Source organism: Chiloscyllium plagiosum, chromosome 34 (genome assembly GCF_004010195.1).
Source record: "Chiloscyllium plagiosum isolate BGI_BamShark_2017 chromosome 34, ASM401019v2, whole genome shotgun sequence".
Lineage (NCBI taxonomy): Eukaryota > Metazoa > Chordata > Chondrichthyes > Orectolobiformes > Hemiscylliidae > Chiloscyllium > Chiloscyllium plagiosum.
Window position 1 is genome coordinate 35,499,524 of NC_057743.1, and position 22,963 is coordinate 35,522,486.

The 22,963-nt window shown below is 38.5% G+C and overlaps 1 protein-coding gene across 8 annotated transcripts in view; it reads right to left on the bottom strand.

The window, feature by feature from the left end:
* rerea (arginine-glutamic acid dipeptide (RE) repeats a) overlaps nucleotides 1-22,963 on the bottom strand; it is a 558,826-nt gene that overhangs the window by 248,958 nt on the left and 286,905 nt on the right. For all 8 annotated transcript variants that reach the window (XR_006309302.1, XM_043676159.1, XM_043676158.1 and 5 more), the window contains 2 exons: nucleotides 21,237-21,333; nucleotides 21,019-21,123 (listed from right to left, as the gene is read on the bottom strand). Coding sequence is in view for 7 of the 8 variants with exons in the window: in XM_043676159.1 (XP_043532094.1) it covers nucleotides 21,019-21,123; nucleotides 21,237-21,333 (202 nt within the window). In the remaining variant the exon portion in view is untranslated. The remainder of the gene's footprint in view (nucleotides 1-21,018; nucleotides 21,124-21,236; nucleotides 21,334-22,963) is intronic.

Genomic DNA, 22,963 nt, shown 5'->3' on the forward strand with positions numbered 1-22,963 from the left:
ACCACCTTCCTAACCTGTAATCTTCTTCCTGACCTCTCTGCCCCCACCCCCACTCCGGCCTATCACCCTCACCTTAACATCCTTCCACCTATCGCATTTCCAATGCCCCTCCCCCAAGTCCCTCCTCCCTACCTTTTATCTTAGCCTGCTTGGCACACTCTCCTCATTCATGAAGAAGGGCTCATGCCCGAAACGTCGATTCTCCTGCTCCTTGGATGCTGCCTGACCTGCTGCGCTTTTCCAGCAACACATTTTCAGCTCTGATCTCCAGCATCTGCAGTCCTCACTTTCTCCTATTCTCAAAGGCATTAAGGTGGACAAGTCCCCAGGTCCAGATAGGGGGTTACTGAGGTAAGCAAGAGAGGAAATAGCTGGCCTTAACAGATATCTTTGCAGCATTCTTGAACATGAGTGAGGTCCGGAGGAGTAGATAATTGCTAATGTTGTCCTCTTGTTTAAGAAGGGTAACAAGGACAATCCAGGTAATTGTAGACCAGTGAGCTTGACGTCACTGGTAGGGATGCTGCTGGAGAAGATACTGAGGGATAGGATCTATTTACATTTGGAAGAAAACAGGCTTATCCATGATAGGCAGCATGGCTTTGAGCAGGGAAGGTCATGTCTTACCAACTTAATAGAATTCTTTGAGCAAGTGACAAAGTTGATTGGTGAGAGAACAGCTGTAAATGTCATATACATGGACTTCAGTAAGGCATTTGATAGGGTTCCCTGTGGTAGGCTAATGAAAAAAGTGAAGTTGCATGGGGTCCAGGGTGTACTAGCTAGATTTATAGAGAACTGGCTGGGCAACAGGTAACAGAGAGTAGTAGTGGAAGGGAGTTTCTCAAAATGGAGAACTGTGACCAGTGATGTTCTATAGGGATCCTTGCTGGGACCACTGTTGTTTGTGACATACATAAATGATTTGGTGGAAGGAATAGGTGGTCTGATTAGCAAGTGTGCAGGTGAGACTAAGATTGATGGAGTAGCAGATAGTGAAGAGGTCTGTCAGAGAATACAGCAGAATAAAGACAGATTGGAGAGTTGGGCAGAGAAATGGCAGATGGAGTTCAATCTGGACAAATGAGAGGTGATGGATTTTGGAAAATCCAATTCTCAAGTGAACTATATGGTAAATGGACAAGCTCTGAGGAAACTTGATGTACAGAGAGAGTTGGGTGCTCAGGTCCATTGTACCCTGAAGGTGGCAACGGAGGTCAACAGAGTAGTCAAGGCAGCATACGGCATGCTTTCCTTCATCGGACAGGGTATTGAGTATAAGAGTTGACAGGTCATGTTACAGTTGTATAAAACTTTGGTTCAACCACATTTGGAATACAGCATACAATTCTGGTCATGACATTACCAGATGGATGTGGATGCTTTGGAGAGGAGGGGACTCGATTATTAGGAGTCACGATTTCGAGATAAGAGGGGAAAAGTTTAAGGGAAATATGCGTGGAAAGTTCTTTACGCAGAGAGTGGTGGGTACCTGGAATGTGTTGCCAGCGGAGGCAGTAGAGGCAGACATGATAGCATTATTTAAGATGTACCTAGACCAATACATGAATGGGCAGGGAGCAGAGGGATACAGATCCTTGGAAATTAGGCGACAGGTTTAGATAGAGGATCCAGATCGGCGCAGGCTTGGAGGGCCAAAGGATCTGTTCCTGTAATTTTCTTTGTTCCATGAATGCAAGCATGCCAAATGCCTTCTATACCACCCTGTCTACCTGTGATGCAATTTTCATCGAACTATGTACCTGAACCCCTAGATCTCTCTATTCAACAACACTCCCTCGGGCATTACTATTAACAGTATAAGTCCCGCCCTTGCTCATCTTATCATAATGCAATACCTCATATTTATTTAAATTGAACTCCATCTTCCACTCCTCGGCCCACTGGCACAATCAATCAAGGTCCCTTTGTAATCTTAAATAATTTTCCCCACTATCTATTATACATCTAATTTTAGTGTCAACTGCAAACTTACCAACCTGGCCTCCTATATTCTCATCCAAATCGTTTATATAAATGACAAATGACAGTGCATCCATCCCTGCAGAACACCACTGGTCATGTCCTCCAGTCTGAAAAACCCTCTACCAAAACCCTGCTCTCTCTTGCCATCAAGCCAATTTTGCATCCAATTGGCAAGGTCACTCTAAATTCCACATGACCTAACTATACTAACCAGTCTATCATGTGGAACCTATCAAAGGCTTTAATAAAGGCCATTAGACACCGTTTACCGCTTTGCCCTCATCTATCTTCTTGGTTGCATCCTCAAAAAACTTAATCAAAATTGACAGACATGACTTCCAATGCACAAAGCCATACAGACTATCTTTAATCAGTACTTGCCTTTCCAAAAAAAGGGTTATGAGGGATCAGCTTTGCGGCCTTGCTGCTTGTGGTACATTAAATGATTTAGACCTGAACGTAGGAGGCTTGATCATTAAGTTCACGGATAATACAAAAATTGGCAGGGTGATAAATAATGGGGAGGCTATAGACAAGCTGATCAGTGGGAAATGGAATTCAATCCACTTAAGTGAGAGGTGATGAACTTGGGCAGAATAAACAAAGCATGGGAACACAAAGTGGTAGAACCTTGGGAAGCACAGAGGAACCTTAGTGTACATGTCCTCCGATCCCTTCAGATAACAGGACTGGTAGGTAAAGTGGTTAAGATGAAATATGTGATGCTTGCCTTCATTAACCAAGGCACAGATTTTAAGAGTAGGGTGGTTATGCTGAAACTACACAAAGTGTTTGTTAGGCCACAATGGTGGGGGTGGAATGTGTGGAGAGATCACACTGGAGAGGTTATAAGAGAAGATTTGCTAGGATGTTGCCTGGACTAAAAAGCATTAGTTATTAAGAATGACTGATAGACGAGGGTTTTTTTCCCTTGGAGCAGTGAAGACTGAAGGAGGACATGACTGAGATGTCATAAGTTATGAGGGGCATAGATAAAGTAGTCAAGGAGGAGCTTTTCCCCTTGGTGGAGGGATCAATGACCAGACAGAATAGGTTTAAGTAGAGGGGCAGGATGTTTAGAATGGAGGCAGGGAAAACCTTTTTTTTCACTTGGTGGTGGGAATCTGGAACTCACCTTCTTTAAGGGTGGTAGTGGCAGAAACTCTTATAACATCTAAATAGTATTTAGCTGTGCACTTATGATGCCAAGACATACAAAGCCATTGGCAAAGTGCTAGAAAATATGATTAAAATAGTTATATGGCCGTGTTTGACTGGCATAGCCACAATGGGTCAAAGGGCCTTATTCTGTGCAGTAGACCTCTACGAATCTGGGTCTGGGAGTTAACATTTAGAGTCCAGTTTGACCTTTCTTAAGAACTGTCCTGTAGAGGGGACTCCACAGAAGCTGCCAGACCAGCATTCTCTTTGTTTGTTTCAGGTTTCCAGTGACTGCTTACATAAAGGGAGAAAACAGTTATGGGATAAGAAAGCAAGTCTCAGCTTTTTCAAATAATTAGTGGGAGATGGTTACAAAACACTACAAATGGACTACAACATGGACCTTATGTCTGAATGTCTATTTTCCTGGAACCTGGTCTCTTCTCCAATGGATCTCTCATAGCATATGCAAACATTTGAGCTTTGTCCAAAGATTGACAAGAACTAGAGTGAGGATGAAAACTCAAGGTGGAATCTCTGAAAGAAACAAAGGTCTTTTTAGTTTAATCAGCTGCTGTAGAGGATGACCTGGGAAGTTTAAAAAAAAGCACAATAATTCTGGAATAGTCCTGTACTCATCTTGCCTTTATAGCTTCAGGAGAGAGCCTGTGGAGGGATGCAGTGGTCGCAGCTTACCTCCAAGGAACAATGACCATCATGCATCATTTACTATCGGTTTTCTGAGGTTGGCATCAGATTTATAGCAATAAACTCTTGTGCATACTGTGGCATTTTTTAGGCCAGAATCAAAGGCCATTTTTAAAATTAGTCCCTTCACTTCTTACTAATGCAAGGTTAATAATTTATGCCAAGAATCCAATAATATAGCTTATGAACAATAAAACCACTGTTATATAGGTTCAAAGCAAGTTCAATCAAAATAAGAGGAAATGATTCAAACTCTGCTGATATCTCCACCCAACAGTCAAACAATAATCTAACAGTCAAGTACACAAACTATACTTAAATCGCAATGAGCCAAAATTGTATAACCTGAAACTCTAGATGCAAATCTGTCAGCTTTTCCTGCTGGCAAAGAAACAAATCCAACAGAAGGATGTAGGAGACAAGGTGAAGTACTGGACTAACAACTTCAGGTTAGCTGAGTCCACCCCAGGTTGCCACATGTGCAAACCAATCAGAGTGGAGGTAGGCCACAACTAAAGCCCACAATCACGGCATACTATTATTTGACATCAAAAGCTTTGTGAAACCCTGCAAGCATGCCTAAACCTGTGTCAAAGTTAAACACACTGTTGATTAGAGACGCAGAGATTTTGTGACAGAAAATTGACAAACCACAGTGCAAGGCAAAAGTGAACATTGAGAAGGAGTGGAAGATTTCATCCTTGACTTTCTCAACCTGAAGCACCAGGCAAAATCTTGGAACAATCTGACAGTCAGGCATTTGCTCCACAATGAAGAGAATGCAAATGGCTGTCTACCTTGACGAAGCAGCTCAGCTATTAAAAGTGCAAGACCTGAGCTAAGAAATGTTTCATCTCCAGTCCAGTTCTGCAGGAAAAGGTAAGCCATTCAGACTAAGAAACTGGCCAGAAAGAGTTCACATGCAGTGACAGATGACTGGATCAATTCAAGACAAAACATATAATCTACTTTACAATAATGAGGTGGTGCCAGTGTTGGATGGGGTGGACAAAGTCAGAAGTCACAAGACACCAAATTATGGTCCAACATAGGGTTTATTTCGGAGCGCTGCTCCTTCATCTGGGAGGAGTCTTTTCACCTGAAGGAACTGCACTCTGAAAACATGTGACTTTGAATAAACCTGTTGGAACGATAAGCAGAAGTCACATGACACCAGGTTAACAGTAAACTGTGAAGGTCCAGCAGTTACAACAACAATACCAGATGATTGGCTGCAAACCAGACTTGGTAAAAACAATGACTGCAGATGCTGGAAACCAGATTCTGGATTAGTGGTGCGAGAAGAGCACAGCAGTTCAGGGAGCATCCGAGCAGCAGTAAAATCGCCGTTTCGGGCAAAAGCCCTTCATATTCCTGATGAAGGGCTTTTGCCCTAAACGTCGATTTTACTGCTCCTCGGATGCTGCCTGAACTGCTGTGCTCTTCCAGCACCACTAATCCAGAATGCAAAATAGACGTGCACATATTCTGAATGAGCATGCACCAAGGGACATTTTTAACACACATGAAACCCAGCTGTGTTACTTTCTTTTCACAGATCACTTTTTAACATTGAAAGATGAAATATGTAATTGTGACAAAAATAAAAGCAAAGCAAGGAATGTATATGGTGTACACTAATATAGATATCCATCAAAAAGCTGTGACTTCATGTGATAAGAATGTCCAAGAAGCCATTTTGCTTTGCGAATGGCAAGATACTACCCAAGCAGCACCAGTCCAACAAAACCAACTGGATAGCCACCGTCATTTTTGATCAGAAAAGTGCACAAAAACTATCCACGGGAGAAAAGGAACACGATTATCATTACAAATAAGTGTCCTTCACATCCCACTATCACTGACATCAATAACATCTGATGTTCTTGCGTATAATTAGGGAGATATGAACTATGATAACAGATGCTACAATCATCAATTGCCTCTTCCACAATAGCTTTAAATGATGTACAACTGTGCAAGATGCACAGACTGAGGAGCAGGGTGCCTGTGACAATGAGGACATTTTCATTTGCTTCCGGGGGACTGATGTGAATATTTCAGTAGAGACAATCATGGAAACATGCACCAATGTGGACAATATCATATCATACTAGACGTGTTTGATGCAGCAATTATAGATGAAGTGCATAAAGAGGCCAACGATTCTAAAAGGATCTGATGAATATCCAATCTCCCTTCCAGCTGTTTCCATAGCTGAAATCATGAAGGCTGCAGTGATGATCTGGGCATTTGCACTGCAGCACAAAAAACACAGGAAGGTGGCTGACTGCAGTAATGGTAGATTGTATTACACTCATCTGAAAATGACATGCTAAACAGAAAAAGATTATGGAGTTTCTCCAGCGCTCGGTCCTAACATTTTTCAATGCTGCTATAATCCCAGCTGATGTTATTACTGGTAGACTAGGAGCTTGGAAGAACACAGCAAGCCAGGCAGCATCAGGTCGAGAAGTCGACATTTATTAACTTGATGTTATTACTGGCCAAGTCAGATCCCAGAATGAAATCTGGCTTGGTGGATCACATGTTATTTTTGTTTTATTTAGTGATCTTTCAGTGAAACTCAAGCACACAATGTTGCAGGTCTGGTTTAAACAATAGAAGCTTACTATACAAAAGAAATGATAAAATAGAATAAATAAGGCTATTTACAGAAAATAATTTGAAAGATTTAAATAGTGAAAATATAATATTCCATCTGTTCCAACAGCATTCCCTTACAATACTCAAAAACATCAGAAAAAAATTCCTTTTCTATCACATATATAGGTTTGACTTAACTGTTGGCATCAATTCACGGTCTTGAGCGTTGGATAGCCTCTTCTTTAACTATTGACACAATGGAGCTAGTTTCTCAGCTTTGAATAATGCTTTCAGGGTTGTAACCCACTCTGGAACTTACAAGCTCAAATCCTTATACTGAAGTAACCGGTTTCCAAACTTCAGGAGAAACTGCTTCATATTTCTCACTTGAAACAGGACATCTACGAGCTGAATACAAAAGCATTTCAAGTTTTAGATGCATCTACTAATCAAAATAAATTCCTGATCCTTCCAACTGAAAGCAGGTTAATGATCTTCAGTATTTACCCTGCTTGCAAAACCGTCCCTTTGCAAACAAATTCCATTTCAGGAAGTGTCTCTCGTACTGTTTCTTAAAAAAAGGCTCCAGAAATACTGACAAACTAAGCATTTGACCACAAACCACTTCATACACACAGGTCAAAATCCACATGCAATTAATTTGAAATAATGATAATAATGAATAAATGATAATAAGGAATAAATGATATTAAAATATATAAACAATGAAAATGATATACAAAAAAGTCTTTATTTTTCAGTTTGTTCACACTTTACTATGGGACAATGGCCTGACCTTGTGGTGTGAATCACATTGTGACGTAAGGTAATTACTAAGCAACAATTATATCTCGCAAGAGAAAGCACAACCTCATGACCATAACAGCAAAAGCATTGACATCACTAACTATCAACAAACAACAGTTGATTAGAATCCTTCCTGAATGAGCCTGAATGCCACGACTGTTATTGCAGGTCAGAGTGGATTTCAGTGCAAGAATGAGTAAGTTCCCTCAGTTGCTCAGGACTTTTGTGAGACCATACCTGAAAAGTGTTATGTGTTGTTTTGGTCTCCATTTCTAAGGAAGGAGAAATGTACTATTGGTTCCTGGGCTGAAAGGGCTGTCTTATGATGACAGACTGAGTTAGTTCTCCGGAGTTTGGAAGAATGAGAGATGATCTCAGTGAAGCATAAACAATTCTGAAGGGGCTTGAAAAACAGACACTCAGAAGTAATAAAAATCCAGAAATGCCGACTTAACACCATTCTGAGTAACTCCACCAAACTGAAATTGTTGAAGGCAGCAGTTTACTACCACCTTCCCATGCAATCTCATTATTTCCAGCTACTGGCAATCACTGTAGCCAGTGACCAACCACTACCAGTAGCCAAGCAAACCACAGCCACACATCCACTTACTGCCAAATTACTACTAAGGCTCCAAAAACATTAAGGAGAAAGTGAGGACTGCAGATGCTGGAGATCAGAGCTGAAAATGTGTTGCTGGAAAAGCGCAGCAGGTCAGGCAGCATCCAAGGAACATGCCCGAAACGTTGATTCTCCTGTTCCTTGGATGCTGCCTGACCTGCTGCGCTTTTCCAGCAACACATTTTCAGCTCCAAAATCATTAGTTGATTTTCAATTGTAGTGAGTCTGAGAAATACCTGCACAGAAGATGGTATCCCATCACTGAATAATCCTTTATTTACATGTGCACAGTTCAATGGCTGTGGTCAACCAGCTCAGCTTCAATCCCCTGTCCTGAGATTCTAAATCTCCTGTTAATATTGGCTCAGGTTAACAATCCCAATAAAGGACCTCATACTCAACAAGATCAACCAAGTTCGACTGCAGTCTGACATCTACAGAATAGAAATCTGTAGTGGAAAGTTTTTCCCAGTGTACTACATTACAGCTTCCATTTCTCTTAAATTCAAAAAACAAATGTTGACATTATATCACCTTCTGAACAAGTGGTTTCTGCTTGTGCCACTATACAAATGAAAAGTGAATATCAACTTACCTGTCATTTAGCAACAAAATTAATGAGAATATACCCTCAGAGACAAATAGCGCATCCAAGTGTCAAAAGCCAACCACAGGCTAAGTATATGCAAATAGATTACTAATCTAGCAACCATTGCTAGTTTTAGGAAAACAGATGGTTTGTTTATGAACCACACAAGCAGCAGCAGTATCTCTGATCTGCAAGTCTGAATTAACAGTTCCACCAATTTGTGCTCAAGTGTAAACAATTAACTCCATAACTGCAAACATACCAAATCTCTACAGTCATCAACCAAAGGAAGAAAGAATTAGTGATTGTTGAAAATAAATTCTTAAGTTCTTAAATGGTACAAAATACTATAAATCTAAAATTTGTTACTCCAAGTAGAATAAGAACCTAGAAAAAAAAGATACAATTAAAGACAAACCAGAAACTGGAACAGTAATTCTGCCACAATTTATTCAACAAATTATAAATCACACTATTCCTTCTGGGACAGTTATTTCAATGGAACCACTATCATAATCACAGTGGGATAAAATTCTAATATTCTATTATGAATAATTAGTTTAATATATACTTATGTAAACAGAATATCAATATTACACTGCAATCTGCAGCTCTCAGATTGACCATTTTACATATTCAGTTGTCTTATTACAATATAATCAGTATTACAAATAAGCCAACTGGAAATTTGTCAGCCATGGCTCGGTTGATAGCACCACTAATATACAAGCCTCTGAGTTCAAATCCCATTCCAAGCTTCAGTGCCAAAATCACAACTATTCCAGTGAAGTACTGAGGGAATGCTGCACTGTTGGAGGTGCCATCCCTCAGAAGAGATTTTAAAAGAGGACTTGTCTGTCTGATCAAGCAAATTACACTATTTTGAAGAACAGAAAGGGAGTGATCCCTGCTATCCTGGTCAGTATTTATCCCTCAATCAACATGAGCAAAAAAAAATTTCATCCTTATTACACGGTTGTTTGTGGGAGTTTGCTGAGTACAAATTAGCTATACATGTGACGACACATTCTTGTGTGTTTCCATGGACTCAAATGAAACATTAAAATTGTACAAAATTCCCTCATCTCAAATAGAAAAATGAATGCAACCAATTAATTATTTTCTGAAGTATAATCATATTTGTTTGGTGAGCAGACATGGTGGAAAATTTTCAAACAATTTATTGTCACAAATACCAATGAGATGAATGACTTGTTATTGACTAAGACAATTTTGGTAAGTACAATGAAATAACTACTCTTCTTTCCAAAGACTGCAAAGAGATGTTTCATGAACACTGATTTAATCCCTCATTCAAGAGCACCCATGATAAACTAGCAGCCCCTCAGTACTTGTGCATACACATTTTAATCTCAGCTAGGTACTTGAATCCCCAAGTTCTAGAATCAGAAGCAAGAAGTATACCGCCAAACAAAAATTGCACTCCTCAAATTCATAATATCAATGTTTCGTATTCTGCTCAACACATTTATAAAAATCCCAACCCTCTAAAGCAGACTGATCAAGGTTGATTCATTCTATTTCTGGGAAGTTTTATAAACCTAAAAAGAATGCAAGGTGATGATCTTGCTTTGCAGGACGACCTCTAATCACATCCTTTATCAAAAATCCCTTCTCCCTTTAATCAAACAGAATTGAGATTTTCTCTCAATTTCACAGTAAGGCAGAGACAATAATGTACTAGAATGGAACTAAAGCTCACGTGCAAAGGAGAATAGCCAGATCTATGAAGGAAACTCAAAGAACTGCAGATGCTGTAAATCTCGAAAGAAAAACAGAAATTGCTGGAAAAGCTCTGCAAGTCCAGCAGCATCTGTCTAGAGAAATCAGAGTTAATGTTTCAGATTAATTGACCCTTCCTCAGAACTGCCAAAGAAAGAACTACTTCAGGTAGAAAAGCTGGTAATTTGAGTTTGACAAATCTGCCCAAGAAAAATGCAAGCATGTAGCTCCACAAGTCCCATTTCATTAATTTGGTATGCCCTTTGCTTTATAACCATTTATCTCTGCTTTTGGTTGTTTTTTCCATACACTAGTCTTTGATCTTGAGGCCTCGCAAGGGATTTCTCCAACAGCTCATTCTGTTGAAACTGGAGATCTCGGAGATGAACAACTGCTGTACACAATTAGACAACAGTTCTTCAAACTCAAAATAATTTGTACAGTAACCTTTTAGGGCATTCCCAAGGGTCATGAAATTGTGCTGGTTAAATATGAGGCTGCTTTGCTTTAAGTCAGTCTACATAATAATGCTCTATATCAATAATAAGTGACTTGTGTTTTGGTCTATGCTATGCATTTGCAAACTCTCACGCAATTGCTGTACTAACTTGTTATGTTTTCATATCAAGTTTTATTTAAATAATAATGGAGCCACATATATGACCTAACCAAAAACAAAAAAAAAATTCATCCTGTTCTCATTTTCCATTCCTGTAAACTATTAATTTTTATAGCTTTCAGATGTTTGCCCTATACTAACATATTAAAGGGATTGGGAAAATTACAGATGCAAGAATAAAAGCACAAAATGTGAATAAAATCAAGAGAAAAAATTCTGCTAACCTGAAAGGCACTAAAATTCATATAAATTTGAAAAAACAATTTTAATCAAGTATCAAAACATAAAATGCCATAACTATGGAAAACAAAAAAAAAATTTATGTCAATTGTCACAGCCCAAGGGTGCCGCAATGTACCTTGTATCCAAGAAATTCAACAATGCTTTTATAGGCATTTTATCCATAGGAAATTCAGTCAAAGAAAAAATGCTGGCCAAGCTAACATGAGGGTTTGCTTTTTCTTTAAATACAATGATATTTCTAATGTCCACCTGTGAAGATGATTTAACACTTCAATAGACAAATGGTATTTCCTACAATGGAGCTTCCCTCAGCACTTGGCTGGCATACCACCTTTGATATGCGTTTGAAACCTGGAATATCATTTGAACCATCAAATTTACTCTGAGGTAAGTATGATGAAACAAACAGCCACTTGACCAAGATATTTAAGCATGCAAGAGATTAATTTTAGGTTAATGTGTAGCAGGCACATTAGCCTGTCTTTTCTTATCATGCGCTCACAAGCACAGTTTGAACCTCTTTTTACTACTGGAACCTAAAAACTATTTTGAAGCCACATTACAAACTACAGTGCTCTCTGGAGGTACTTTTTAAATAAATTAAGTCACTGAAATAATACGCTAGGAAAAGCACAATAATAAAATAATTTTATGACCTCAAACCAATGAGAAGGACATCAAACCTAAGCGCATCTGAAATTTTCTGAACTATTCTTCTACTTCTGTGGTGAAATTAAAGCCACTTTGGTATTGCTCAAGTTATAAAATGATCCTTAAACAGTCTAGGTTTCTAATGTTATTATATAAAATAGGTAACTCCTGGATTTTAAAAAAAGTTTTCATGGGATGTGAATGTCATCAGATAAGACCTGTTGCACATCCCTAGTTACTCTTAATCAGAGTGGCTTACAAGAGCAGTTTAAAAGTAACAACAAGTCTCGCACATTTGACAGTCAACCCTATTACTACAGACGTGGAAACACCTAGGTCACACCAGGTGATTTTTGTTTTTAAACTGTCATTTGTGGGGCTGGCCAGCATTTATTGCCTGGGCATAGTTGTCATTGAGAAGATGGCAATGAACTGTCTTCTTGAACCACTTCAATCTATATGCAATCGGTAGATGCACAATGATATGAGTAAGAAATAATGTGCAGATGCTGGTGTTGGACTGGGGTGGACAAAGTCAGAAATCACACAACACCAGGTTTAGTCCAAGAGGTTTAGTTGAAAGTACTAGCTTTTGTAGCACTGCTCTTTCATCAGGTAGCTGTGGAGCAGGATTATAAGACACAGAATTTATAGCAAAAGATCACAGTGTCACACATATGAAGCAATATATTGAACAAACCTAGATTGCTGTTAAGTCTTTCAATCTAGGTTTGTTCAATATATCACTTCAGTTCTTCAATTCCGTGTCTTATGATCCTGCTCCACAGCTGCCTGATGAAGGAGCAGCACTCTGAAAGCTAATACTTCCAAATTAACTTGTTGGACTATAACTTGGTATTGTGTGATTTTTAATTACGAGTGAGAAAATCCCAGGATTTTGACACAGCAACAGTGAAGGAAGGATGATATATTTCCAAGTCAAGATGGTGAATGGCTTGGAGGGGAATTTGCAAGTGGTAGTGCTCCCATGTATTTGCTACCCAAGTCGTTCTCGACGGAAGTGGTTGTAGGTTTGTAAGATGCTGTCTAAAGAGCCTTAGTGAATTTCTGCAGTGCATCTTATCAACGATACTTAGTGTTGGAGGTTTGGATGCAGTGCCAATCCTGGATGGTGTCAAACCTGAGTGGTGTTGGAGCTCACTCACCCAACTAAGTGGGGAGTATTCCATCAAGTTCCTGGCTGTGTTTTGTAGATGGTGGACAGACCTTTGAGAAGTCAGCTAGTGAGTTACTCACTGCAGTATTTTTAGTCTCTGACCCACTGTTCGAATTATAGAATCTGGTACAAAAGGTGGTCAATTGATCCGTCATGTCAGTACTGGCTCTCAAGACGGGTAGTCGGCTTGTCCTGTACTCCACCTCAACTCCACAGCCTTCCAAATTCATCACTTTCAAAAACATATCCAGGTCTCTTTTGAAACCTTCTAGGGAATCCATCTCCACCAGTTTTCCAGACAGCGTATTCCAAATCCTGACAACTCTGAGTGAAGAAGTTTCTCATCTCACACCGAGCTCTCATAGCCAGTGTGTTTATATGGCCAGTCCAGTTCAGTTTCTGGTCAATGTAAACTCCAGGTTTACACCATTAAATATTGAGGGACAGGGATTAGATTAGCTTTTATTGGCAATGCTGTTGCCTGGCTTTTATGTGATGCAAACGGTACTTGCTTACTTTTCAGCTTAAGATTGGATATTGACAAGTCTTTTTTGAATTTGAAAATGGACTGCTTCAGTATAAGGTATCATGAATGGTGCTGAACATTTTTGAATCTTCAGCAAACATCCCTACTTCTGACCTTATGATGGAGGGAAGGTCATTGATGAAGCAGTTGAAGATTCAGGACACCCTTAAGAACTCCTGCAAACATATCTGGAGATGAGATTACAATCACCACATCCTACATGCCAGGTATGATGCCAACCATCAAAGAGCTTCCTTACCTCCCAGTTTTGCCAAGCTCCTTAACGCCACACTCAGCCTTGATTTCAAGGGCTGTCACTCTCACCTCACAGGGTGGCAAATTTCCTTCCTTCAAGGCATTAATGAACTACATAATTCATGGTATCACAGATGGTTACAACAATTGACATTAGTTCCGCAGTCACCATCAATAAGACTAACTCTTGATGCCAGATGTGTTAGTTGAATTTAAATTTCATCAACCGCAGTAGTGGGATTTGAAACAATATTCCACAGTAACAGCCTAAGCCTCTAAATTATTACTTTCAGTAACATGACTGCACCAAGTCTTGTCACATTACAATGTTTCACAAATAGCTCATTTGCATTTCATCAGTGTACAATGAAGGAAGGGTTGATGCTGCAATGGTTAGACTTGTTCACTTAATCCCCTTACTCCAGCGCTTTTTCTCAACCACACCAAGATGATGCATAGATGTCAGTGCTTTTAAAAAATTATGCTGATTCCATTAACCAGCGATTAATGGAATTTGGGAGGGTCGAGCCAGTGACCTTTACATCCCACGAATGAATAAAAAAACTGAAATGGACATTGCTACGCTATGCTATCAGCAAGAATTCTTGTTTGGGAAAAAGGGCACCAGGTATAAAATCACGCCAATGACATTCCTACTGCTCAAACACTTAAAGACTCCTTCCTGAGCTAAGTGATGTCCAAGGCAACATTCCAATGTACCAATATAGGTTTTACTAAACGGCCAAAATCATTCAGATATCTACTTTAGTGAATGCAACAAGTTCATATATTATTCTGTATATGATCATTGATTTGAACATTTGGCTTCACACATTTTAAGAAAGACCTTAAAGTAATATAGGCTCTGATGTGAATATGTGAAGAACTGTTGAACCTGCCAGTTCAAGAAGAAACAACATTGTTTTTCAATAGGTGATATCCAGCTTTGCTTTTCACTTTTGCACACCTGGGGCCAATTATTTTGTGCTGTGCAAAGCTTTTTAAAACTTGGAAAAAATTTATGGCATCACAGCAGACTTGCTTTGCATTTCTGATTAGGAAAAGCTGAGTGACCTGTCAGCTATTTTCAATCTATAGAAACAGCCTGCACTTGGGACATGAATAGATAACACTATATGTGTGGATCACTCCGTAGCAACACGTTTCGCTCATTCAAGCATCAGTAGGTTTAGTGCAAAAACAGTGCGAAACATTTCTGAGGTACAGGCAGGGGTAGGAAGAGTTGACTGTTGGGGGAAGTTGCTACCCAGGTAAATAGTGCGGTGAAGAAGGCATATGGCGTACTGGCTTTTATTGGTAGAGGAATTGAGTCCCAGAGTACTGAGGTCATGTTGCAGTTGTATAAGACTCTGGTGCGGCCGCATCTGGAGTATTGTGTGCAGTTTTGGTCGCCATACTAAGGGATGGATGTGGAGGCATTGGAACGGGTGCAGAGGAGGTTTACCAGGATGTTGCCTGGTATGGTAGAAAGATCGTATGAGGAAAGGCTGAGGCACTTGGGGTTGTTTTCATTGGAGAAAAGAAGGTTTAGGGGTGACTTCATAGAGGTGTATAAGATGATTAGGGGTTTAGATAGCGTCGACAGTGAGAATCTTTTTCCTCGTATGGAGTCAGCTATTACAAGGGGCCATAGCTTTAAATTAAGGGGGGGGTAGGTATAGGACAGATGTTAGGGATAGATTCTTTACTCAGCGAGTCGTGAGTTCATGGAATGCCCTGCCAGTAGCAGTGGTGGACTCTCCCTCATTATGGGCATTTAAGCGGGCATTGGATAGGCATATGGAGGATAGTGGGCTAATGTAGGTTAGGTGGGCTTGGATCGGCGCAACATTGAGGGCCGAAGGGCCTGTACTGCGCCGTATTCTTCTATGTTCTATGTAAAACTACAAAATTACATTCTCAAACAGTTCCAGAAGAACATTATATTGGAGGGTGTCCAAAATCATTAGATTTCTAATCATCTCATTAAAATTTTCAATTTTCCAACTTCCTAAGAGTTTTGTAGCTGAACTAAAATTTCAATTGCATCATTTTATTTTTGATTCTGTAGGGATGAGTTGGTCTCTAAGTTGCTATTACAAAGCAAGTCAAGTTGAAGTCAATTAATGGGGGTTTTTGTTTCGTTAATTTGTTTAACATTCTAACTGGATACAGACTGGTTGTTTTACTAAATAGAGTATTTATTTTGTGATTAGACAGCATGTTAATTACTTGCTACCACAGCTATCTGGGGAAACAATGTATATTGTTTCAAGTAGTAAATATAGTAGATTTCCAGAAAACATGCCATAAGGTGTCTGAGAATTCAACTATTAAAAGTATAGTATGAGGAAGTGTAGGAGCAGTGATAGGTTGCCATCTTGTAAAGTCCCTATGTTTATTTGTATAATTTTCACTGGGTACTGAAATAGGAAAAGAACTGGTTTAAAAATCAAGGAATGTTGAAGGATTGCTGCATTTGCTAAAAACAGGTATCCTGACACTCATTCTACAGTAGCTGCTTATTCAAGCAGCAGTAGAAGTCTTGTTTGCAGAGGAGCTGGAGTCACAAATAAAGCTTTTGCTGAAAACAAGTAGCTGATTAGTCTGTGGATGACAGTTATTGATGACAAAGACCTTCTGCCTACCAACATTTTTAACACTGGTTCCCAGATAGATGAACAACTTGGGGCACGGATGAAAATGGTAAAAAGAAATTGGATCTCCACCAATGGGGGGGGGGGGGGGGGGGCTGCAGTAAAAAGCAGTTTATGCCTAAAGATAATGTTATTTTCCCTTTCCACTTGTTTTCACCTGTGACTACTAAGTCAAAGACCCGTATAAGTGCCTCCTTGTTTAACTGTACCTAGTCTACTTATTTGTCATACATTGTAACTCATGTCAAGTGCAGAAACCTGGTCTGTGCTTTGTCAACCTAGATCTGAAGGACAGGTAAATTGGGGAATTCTCTGTAGTTTTGAAAATCTTTAATCTTTATGACTATTCTGGAAATAGTATGGCTTAAATTCCAGCACACTAACCCAGTGAGGTGTGACAGTTCTCTAAACAACCTCCTAAGAGTTAAGATAAATAAAAGTTGTTCAGTTCGGAAAAATGCCAGAAACTGTTCCAGAATATTGTTCTATGGGTCATGGTAAGGTCAGCTGACGAGATCTAGAAATCAAGTCATTGCGATGGGAACATGGTGGATTTCATGGTGGTGAAAATTGATTTCAATTTTTAAAAATCTGAAATAAAGAGCATTTAACCATGTAACTATTGCTTTTATTGCATAAATTGATAAGTTGATCATTGGAAAAGGGTAGACAAGGTTGAAATATGATCACAGTAGGCATAATGGCAAAGACTGGTTGTGCTGGTATGAGCAGAGAGCTGGACTAAAGGCTAGCAAAGCTGAGAATGGGAGTAAAGGATATCTATTAAGTATGACAAGGTCAGAAGTCACATGACACCAGGTTATAGTCCAACAGGTTTATTGCAATCACAAGTATTCAGAGCACTGCTCCTTCATCAGGTGAAATGAAAAAAAGCATGCAGGCCCAAAATTTATAGGCAGAGAGATCTAATGATGGAAGTGGAGTGTTGACAGGCTGAATAATAAGTCTTTGCAGATGATCAAAAGTAACAAACAGTGCAGGTAAGTGTTAACAGCTGAATAGCAAGTGAAAGGCTGATCTATAATCCAATTGAGGTAGGGAGATAACTGCAAAAATTAAAAATCCAAATGGCTGGAATAATATGATAAGTACAAGAATCACATGCTGAGGGTCTAACCAAAGTAACAAGTAATCCAAAACTGTACAGCGACTCTTATACCTGTCATGCTAGCCCAGCCATGTGGATTGTTTCCAACACCATCAACATTTTTTTTATAAATATCACTCTGCCTCAGTTAATTGGATCATAGGTCATCCTTTCACTTGCTATTCAGTTGTTGACACTTTACTCACCTGCAGAGATTTATTATTCAGCCTGTTGACAGTCAACTCACACAATTTGTATGATTTTTGATCTCTCTGCCTATAAATTCTGAGTCTGTGTCCTCGTCTTCACTTCAGCTGACGAGAGAACAGTGCTCCGAAAGCTTGTGATTTCAAATAAACCTGTTGGACTATAACTTGGTGTCATGTGACTTCTAATCTTGTCCACCCCAGTCCAGCACCGGCACCTCCACATTAAGCATGACGAGAGGCGAGAGGTACTTTTCCACAAGTATTAGTGCTGTTCACCATATTATAAAATGCTTTAGAGGTCCTGGAGAAGTTGTGAAGATTTATAAGGATGATATAAGAAATATATGGGTATACACATCAAGAAAGGACTGACAGGCTGCATCACATCACTCTTGAACAATACGGAATAATAGAGGTTTCTAAAATTATGAAAAAAGTTTTGATAGAATGCACAAGGCTAGAACATTTTTTCTTGTGAGGAACTGCGTAACCAGAGACTAATGGTACAAGATAGTCACCAAGAAATCCAATTGGGAGTTCAAAAGGAACTTTTCCACCCAAAGAATGCTAAGAATGTGGAACTTATTACTAGAAGTCGTAGTTGAAGTTAATAATATGGATGCATTTAAGGGGCAGCCAGTCAAGGAGACAAGGGAAAAGGAAACAGATGATAAGCATAATGGCATTAAATGATAAAAAGTGGGAGGATTGTTGAGTGGAGTATAAACAGTAGCATTGACATTTTGTGCCAAATAGCCCATTTCTGCCCCATATATCCTATGCACTTCTATGTGGCAGATTTGGTGTGGATAATTGCTGAACCAATGCATTCTTTAATGAAATGGGAACACTCAATGGAAAGATGCAGAAAGAAAAACCGAGGAGCTCAAATACGTAACAATAAAGTGCAACTGCATTTACAGTTCAGAAGCTGTTCTAGATCCTTTCAACAGAATTATACTGTACAAAAGTAAATATGCCAAGTTTATTCAATTAGTGAGGACATGTTTAAAGTACTAAATGCAACTTTGGACAGAAAACATGGCATACATCGAGAAATTTGGATATCCAGCATAATTAGGGAAAGATGGCACATCTTGGACTGACCTAGCCTAGAGACAGAATAATCATTAAAAGCCAAATTGCCAACTCCTTTGCTATAAAGATCTGTGATTCTGTGCTTTTCAAAGCATTTGGTAACTTATCAACAAAAGTAAAACCGCTGTGATTTATTTATGCCTTTTATTCTCATAGATCATTAAAAGATCTTGGTTCCAATCAGCCAAAATCACTTACAGAAGTGAAAGAATTGGAGTTGTGTTTGATTTACAGCTGAGAAGTTGGGCTTGATGTGTTTGCATTCATGTGTAGAGGTGGTGTTCATGACAATTCTTTAAATGGCAACTCTGTCATCAGAATGTTCTTCTGAAGATCCATATCACCAGACTACACCTAACAGAGAAATTGGGCAGTGTGAGGCCACTGCTTTGTTATGACGTGAAAGCAAATATTCACTTTTTTAGGATGGGCAACCTAAAGCTTGGCAAATGAAAAGTATATGGAGACAGAGGCAGTTTAGATGGTTAAAGGCACAGCTATCAATGACAAGGCATGAGGAAGAATGCACCTCTGACTCAACTTCTGTGCAAACAGTTAAGAGGGAGACTGTTAGAGGTTACAAAGATAGGGTGGGCAAAGCCAAGATGTGACCGAAACGTGATCTCATATGACATCCAAAGAGAATAACCTTAAAAACACAATACAGTGCAAGTTTCTCTTATATTAAAATGTTTGAAAAATACTATTATGCAAGGATTATTGTATCCTCCTCCTTTGGACTTATGGCTCAATGGAGAAGATTTCAGGGTTGGCCGAAAACAAGCTGCAGATTTTGTCAAAAGATGCTATCATAACATATACCAATGAAGGACACCAATTTTTTTTTCTGCATGAGATGAAGTTCTATTTTTACTGTGCTCTATCTGGCAAAACAGCTGATAATTGACTGACTCAGATTCATTTCTCAAAGGAAGTGGTTAAAAAGTATATACGTCATGTGCAGTAGTTAAGTAAATCAATGTTTTGGGGTCAGTTACACTTAGAGTGCCATGAGCTATTTTGGGATACTTCGGACATGGCATAGTGAAAAAATTGATTTACAAGAAAAGGTCTGAAATATTCCAGCAACAAGAGGTAAAGCCTTTTTAAGCTGCTGTAGCCACAAGAGATACTAATGAATTAACGAAAAATACTGTGGATACTACAGGTTTGAAACAAAGGCCGAGAATGCAGTAAAAATATTCTTCTGAACGGAGTTAGATCGCACTCTAACATGAATTCTCTACAGATGCTGCCAGACCACAGCATTCTCGGTGTTGTTCTTGTTACTAATGAATTGCCTGGTTTAGAGTACAATGAATCTTTTGTGGAATATTTACAGCATATAAAGCCAAAACATGAAATCACTTGGAATTATCAAGCAGAAAAATTATTTTAGATTATAATTGTACAGTATAGGCAATGTTATCCAGTGGCTATTCAGCATACTGGTACCAGTACAATAATGGACATAAACACTGAACTAATGAAGGTTAATAATGCCACATTAATATACTTTGGACATAATATTAATCGCTCTCACTACCAGCGATCTGTAACAATGACTGTGTAGTACATCACAGCTTAAAATGGCCACTATTTAATTTGGAACGTGGAATACTGTAGAAATTTATGCCCAACATTACACTTCATTTAAAACTCAGCAGGAACATGAAGAAAAATGACAAAATTCCACAGGAACAGCAACCTTTTGTAAGAGCATATCAAATCAAACTTTTACTAGTGTCAAGTTTTGACTTTGTAAAGCATTCACACAGAATTATGGCATTCTGGTGACTTCTAAACTTCTGCACTGCTATGAGAAGATGCAAAACAGAATCCCACCATATTAATTATAAAGGGAATACTCAATCCTAGCTTTCGCCAGCCCACCAGTGTGAAGTGGTCTTGGCTGAGTCGGAGAATGAAATGACTTTCTGTGATCAGTGGGGAACATGGGTAGAAAGAAAAGAGATGGTGCAGTATCTTGAGAAGCAGCTCACTGCAAGATTTATCACCTTTAATACAACATGGTTTTAGCTGGAGAGCATATTATATATAGATTTTAAAGTATCAATGCTGTTCATTGGTTTGAACTTTTCTTTTACTAACTGGCTTATATCCTTTTAAATGTTACTCTTCCCTTCAACTGGTTTGGTATGAAAGGGAACAATGGCATCTTGAATATTTGATTAAATAATATTACAAACAGTTGGAAATAATATTTGTCAAAATGACCTTATTATCCTTACCTTGTCTCTGGGTTATAGCCCAGTATATAAAAAAATTGGTCCGGTCGTGGCTTAAACTCTCTGGCAGCAAATATGTCAGAAAAATGTATAATATTGCATTTCCCTCTGAAAGGAAAGAAAAATCATTGATGTTACCACAAAATAGTTGAAAACCAATTCGTATTTCAATCTTTGCAGTTTCATTCAAACAAACCATCACATTAATTTCTCAAACTTGCCTGAGTGCTGCTGCATGGTAGGTGTCTACATAATCCGAAATGAAGAGTTCCCGACTCCTAATTACTGGGTCTGTGATCACAAGCTCACGGCCAGAATCTACAGGAAATGTAATTATTATGTCCATGAATGATTTCCACTTATTTACTTTGAATATTCAGATGGAGGATAAATGTTAAAAATGCTAATATAATTGAACACAAAAAAAAACTACCCAAGTTGAAGATCTGTGACAATTTTATGACAAATGGAAATATTTTGAAAATAAAGAACTTTGTCAAAGAAAACACAATTGCAAAGTCCAATCAGAAGTGATTGTGACGTGGCAGCTTTGAATCTGACTGAAATCTGTGCTGGAATTCTTCCAGCAACAACACGTTTCTACATTTGCCCCTTATAAATGTCTAGTTACAATCTTATGTTGCAATTTTCCCACATTTTTCTCCCAATTTATCATTAACTCCACTCTTTTTGCTCCAAATAGCTCAAAAATACTACTGATTCTGAACAAAGTTAATTCTTTATTAAACCCCAATTTTTCAATAGCTATGGATTTAAAATGTCTAAATTATCCAATTATTTTTTGAAGTTAGGCAACCACTCATAATTATGCAAATTTTTCATTTAAAATATTCAAAATGGTGCCAAAAATACATTATTTTGAAAAATTAAAAACTCTTCTCATCAAATATTTCCTTGGTATTAATGCCGTACTTCAATTTTTTAAATATAATTTATGAGATCATCCTATGATCAGGACAAAACGAATCTGATGTTTTACAAAAGGAGCTCCATTCCCAGCAAATATTTCACACTTCCCAACTTCCACTTTCATTCCCTCAATATGATCCTTGCAATTAATCAATTGGAGAAAATTAAAAATTGCCATCTATACGAAAATCTTAGCCAAAACTGACCTTAATTCAGACTCAGTTTTTGCACAGTCCATATTTATACTGGCCCCTATTTGTACTGTTAAATAAAAGGTTAACAACTTGAGAGGTGCAAATTCTTCTTTATGTGCACATCTCATAATGTGAAGTTATGAGTTCTAACAATATTATTCCCTCAGTATGGGAAGTAGAATTAATGGTATGTAGAACAAAATGGTGACAGTAACAAATCCAGTCACGATACCATCTAGTCTCTAAATTAGCCCAGTCACAGAACCTACCTGAGACATGGCTGTACTTCAAGCCAAGACTGTTTCAACCCCCAATCTAACTGGCAGGACAGGTTGGTAAAGGTGAGAAAGATGGGGAGTTACAACAGCATGTAAATAATTCCGTTCCAACCCAGTATTTAAGAACTGCAAAAATGTTGAATTCATTTCTGGATCTAATAATTTAGAATGAACTACAGCAGGAGAGAGAAGTAAAAGTCAGGAAACATTTATGCAATGGCGACTGTAATACATTCGAAGATAACAAATGAAAAGGACATAACCATGATAAAAGATCAGCATACAAGATTGGAGAATGAAACAGGTTTGAGATGTTCCTGTAATAGATCCTGAAAAAGTAGACAATACTGGCAAAAAAATGATAATGAACAGCAATGCAAGACATTTAAAATGATGTTCAATGAATCCAGGAAAAACACTAACAAATTAATATGAGTCAACATGGTAAATGAAGATTTAAAGAAGAAACTGAGAGTAAAAAAAGATATGACATGAGAAGGTGAAGAGGAATCACAAAATAAAACTATCAAAAAACATGCTACAGGT